Genomic DNA, 3994 nt, shown 5'->3' with positions numbered 1-3994 from the left:
AAGGGTTTAAATTCCTTCATTGTCTCGTATTCTATCACATTATCATTATCCATCAGGGAAGCTCCATGTCTCAGATGACTGGCAAGGCAAGTTTATTAATCTGATTTTCCAGAGATCTTGGCTCATCTATTGACTTGCCGTATGATTCTTAATAAATAATGATCATCTTAAAAACTAACTACTATGTTTAAAAGGCAACCCTGAACCATCACTGTCACTCTTAGCTCTAGTTTATTCTATGTTCATGCCTGTCTGTGATTCTTGTAATTCCCGTACTCATCTCCATTTATAATCCACCAGTTACTTAATTTTACTACCCAATGGAAAGAAGTACATATGTATGCTTACAGAAGTGAGTTGAGATATCAACCAGAAAGACTACTCCAGGATATGTTCCACTTGAAAGTGTAATACTACATTGTGTCACAGGCCCTAAACAAGGAAGAGATATGGGAAAGAGCAAACTCCACCTGCTCCTGGGGAAAGCACGGGCCTCGTAAGAGGAAAGAAACAACAGCGGTGGCAACTCCTAGCCTTTGCTGGGAAGAGACCCCTCCCCATGGCAGGAATCTCTCTGAAACAGTTCCAAGTTCTTGCCATGTCATCTGTCCTAGTTCCACATTTCCGTTATTTATTTCAGAGGCCCACCCTCAGATCCTCTTATAAAAGGCTAGTCTTTTCTGAGCTGAGAGGCCATTGCAGAGCCCTGCAACACAGGTAAGCAGAAGCTGTGTCAGGGGTTTTGTATCATGTATATTGGAGGAAGGGATATGAGGATTCGTATTCTTGGAGAACAGAGCAGCTTTGAGACTCAGAAGGTATTGTCCTGGGTCTCAGGGGTAGTAGGGTATACAGATTCTCCAATTATTTCTGGAACCATAAAAGGAGGGAGATGTTATCAAGATCAATTTATTTCTAGGGGACTAAGCAAAGGAAAAGACAAGACAAGAGGAAGAACAGAGGACACTGAGCCTGCCTTCTCCCTGATCACACTTCTTTAATGATCTCTGATTGCTTCTTTAAGTCACAGGCATGATGCTGGCTCCCATGGCCCTCCCCAGCTTGTCCTGGATGCTGTTCTCCTGCCTGGTGCTCCTATCTCAGGTGCAAGGTGAGATGTCTCCACCTATAACACTGGGTTTCCTGTCAATGCTCAGGGCCAAAAGAGGAGGAAGCCTTCTGTGGGATGCATGTGGCAATGCTGAGGCATATGCTCACACAATGGAGCTGCATGAAACTCCTCCATCATCACGCCTCCCTTCAGGGTGACTCGTGGTGGGAGGCACACAGTGTATCAAGAACATCAAAATGAGATAATTTCCATTCTGTCAGTGGACTCTAAATGATGCTGGTAAGGTAAAGAGAGAAAGCACGAGGGTCAGTAACAAGATAAGGGGAAAGAGAATGATTGGAGGACCCAGTGTGGGACAAGTCAGCTCACAGTGGGGAAGTATTGGACTTCTCCATAAAGAAGAGTAGGAAGAAAAGAAATGGTCCTTCATTTAATGGGGCCGGTTTAAGATCAAGAAATCCTGAAAATGCTGACAATGGAGAGAGGTAGTCAGGAGTTTGGTGTCACTTCCCCAAGCATTGGCCTCATAGATATTTTCCAAGGTCACCTTCCAACCCTAATTCTCACTCTTCCTTTCACTCCATCCGTCTCCTTTATTTTCTTCCACCCCAGGTGAAGACATCAAGAAGGAAGTTGCCTCTCCACGGGGCAGATGTCCCAAAGGCTCCTATGCCTTCCGTTCCTACTGCTATGCCTTGTTTACGACACCCAAATCCTGGAGTGATGCAGACGTGAGTAGATGCATTTGCAGTTACAGGTGCTACAGAAAGTTTCGCTAGAGACCAGAGAGAAAGGGGGTGGTCTCCATTCCCCAGATTTCCAGGGGCAAAAATGAGTACCCTCGGCTTTTGCAGACACACACTTCTCACCCAGCTAAGCCCCGTCCTTCCCCCAGTGACGTCTCAAGCTCCTCCTCAATCTCTCCCTTCCTCACACAGATTGCCTGCCAGAAACGACCTTCTGGATTCCTAGTGTCTGTGCTCAGTGGGGCTGAGGCATCTTTCCTGGCTTCTCTGGTCAAGGTCAATTTGAACACCTACTCAAATATCTGGATTGGGATTCATGACCCCACACAGGTGCGAGAATATCTCTTCTCTGTTATCTCTTTAGCTTGTTACCCAGGCCTGCTCCCTGTCCCCCGTGCCTGCCCAAGAAATACCCTAGAGAACCCCAGAGTGCAGAGATCTGGGGCGATATCTGGGGAAAAAGGAGGACCTTGAGGTTAGCCAAAGAGCTGAGTTTTGTAGTGGACCCCAATCTCCCGTTGAAGCTAATTTGCCTCTTGTCAAGCTTTTTACACAATTGACACATGACACTTTATAATTCAGTTCTCTGAGCTGTACTGAGTCTACACATACTGTGCTGAGGAATTCTAAAGGGAGACGAGATGCATTTTCTGCTATAGAGCCGACATCGTTCTTGAGGTTCAGAGAGTTGTCACGAATGCACCGCTAATTATTGCTCAGGCAGTAACACGTTACTCTGAGTGGTTCTTAGTGATTATCGGCTTTGGGGTTTGCCAATAGGAGCAAGGATTTAGGGAGAGTTGCCCAGAGGAGAGCTCCATGGCAACTCCTCGAAGAGCAGACCAAATTCCATGATGCCAAGTAGGGGATCAGATATCCAGCTGAGGGGATCATGCAAAGAGAACTCTAATGGCCATTCAGCCTCGTCTGCCTCCATTCTCTTCTCTATAGGGCTATGAGCCCAACGCAGGTGGTTGGGAGTGGAGTAGTGACGATGTGCTGAATTACCTTGCCTGGGAGAGACATCCCGCCACCATCGCAAATCCCGGCTACTGCGGGAGCCTGTCACGAAGCTCAGGTGGGAAACAGGGAGCTACCTTCTGGCCAGCTTTTTCATTCCCTCGTTCGCCACTTCTGGGCCTGACCTTCAGGGAATCCTCCTGAGCTAGGAATGCGATGTTGTTGTGCCTTCTCCCAGCATCCCTCCTCCTTCCTTTCTTTGAATCTACTTTCCCTGGAGTGGGGCCCTGGTGGAGATGAGGGAGGGGCTTTGAATCCACGGCAGAGTCTGAGGTGTCTGTCCTTTGCGTCACAAGCTCCACCAGCCCTATTTACTTGAACTCTTCTGTCTCTCCAGGATATCTCTCATGGAAAGATAATAACTGCAGTGAGAAGTTACCCTATATCTGCAAGTTCAAGGACTAGGTCAAGTGAGTGTCAACGACCAGAATTTGGGATGCAGCTCATCATGGACATGAGACCTTATGAGAAGACTTACCCAGGAAAAGAATCTTCTCTCTACACCCCAAACCCGGCCTCTTTTTTATGAACTTCCCACCTCTCACCCTTATTTCAGATTCCTGTCTGAATTATGTAACTTGTGTTTTTGAAGAGCAATAATAAAAATTGTAGCCCACAATTGCTTGTTTCTTGTGCTACAGTCTCATAGAAAGATGCTGAGAAGGAGGAAATGTGTGGAAGAGGAGACTTTACTGGTCTTGTCTCTGCACAATTTCTTCCAGTCCCTGTAAAAATGACTAAATATACACCCTACCAACATATTTGCGAGTTGTGTCAGCTCTGCTCATGTAGGATTTAGGTGATATATCGCACTGCTTTACTGCTCACACTTTCCCAAAGGCCAGGTGGTACGACACAATCAGCTTTAGTGGCTCTTATGATCTTTAGAATAACTAGTTTTATTTTTTAATTCTATTTTTTAAATTAAAAAAATTTCAATCTATCATGAAATAATATCTGTAAAATACAATAAAAATCAGTAAATATTTTTTAAAAATGGAAAAAAAACAGGTCAGTAAAATCCGTACATAATATTTTGTTATTTGTTTTCACAGATATAAAAGTAATCTGTCAAATTGTTAAAAATTTTCCAATATCTTTTAATATCTGTTCTTACCATTCCATGGTTGGATGGCAAACTGCTTGAGGAGGAGCA

The 3994-nt window shown here is 44.9% G+C and overlaps 1 protein-coding gene across 2 annotated transcripts; it reads left to right on the top strand.

Moving 5' to 3' along the window:
- Positions 1-1032: 1032 nt before the first annotated feature.
- On the top strand, positions 1033-3444 carry LOC107499348 (lithostathine). 2 transcript variants are annotated; one of them, XM_016123453.2, is made up of 5 exons: positions 1033-1111; positions 1685-1803; positions 2011-2148; positions 2770-2896; positions 3176-3444. In XM_016123453.2, exons 1-5 carry the CDS (start codon positions 1033-1035, stop codon positions 3241-3243), a joined length of 531 nt encoding a protein of 176 aa, XP_015978939.2. In that variant the 3' UTR covers positions 3244-3444. The 2 variants fall into 2 exon arrangements, with proteins under 2 accessions (XP_015978939.2, XP_015978940.2); XM_016123454.2 differs by lacking the exon at positions 2011-2148 and having other exon boundaries at positions 1036-1111.
- Positions 3445-3994: the final 550 nt, after the last annotated feature.

This window comes from Rousettus aegyptiacus, unplaced genomic scaffold (assembly GCF_014176215.1).
Source record: "Rousettus aegyptiacus isolate mRouAeg1 unplaced genomic scaffold, mRouAeg1.p scaffold_m13_p_7, whole genome shotgun sequence".
NCBI classification, from domain to species: Eukaryota; Metazoa; Chordata; class Mammalia; order Chiroptera; family Pteropodidae; genus Rousettus; species Rousettus aegyptiacus.
This window is presented reverse-complemented; position numbering and strand designations above follow the sequence as displayed.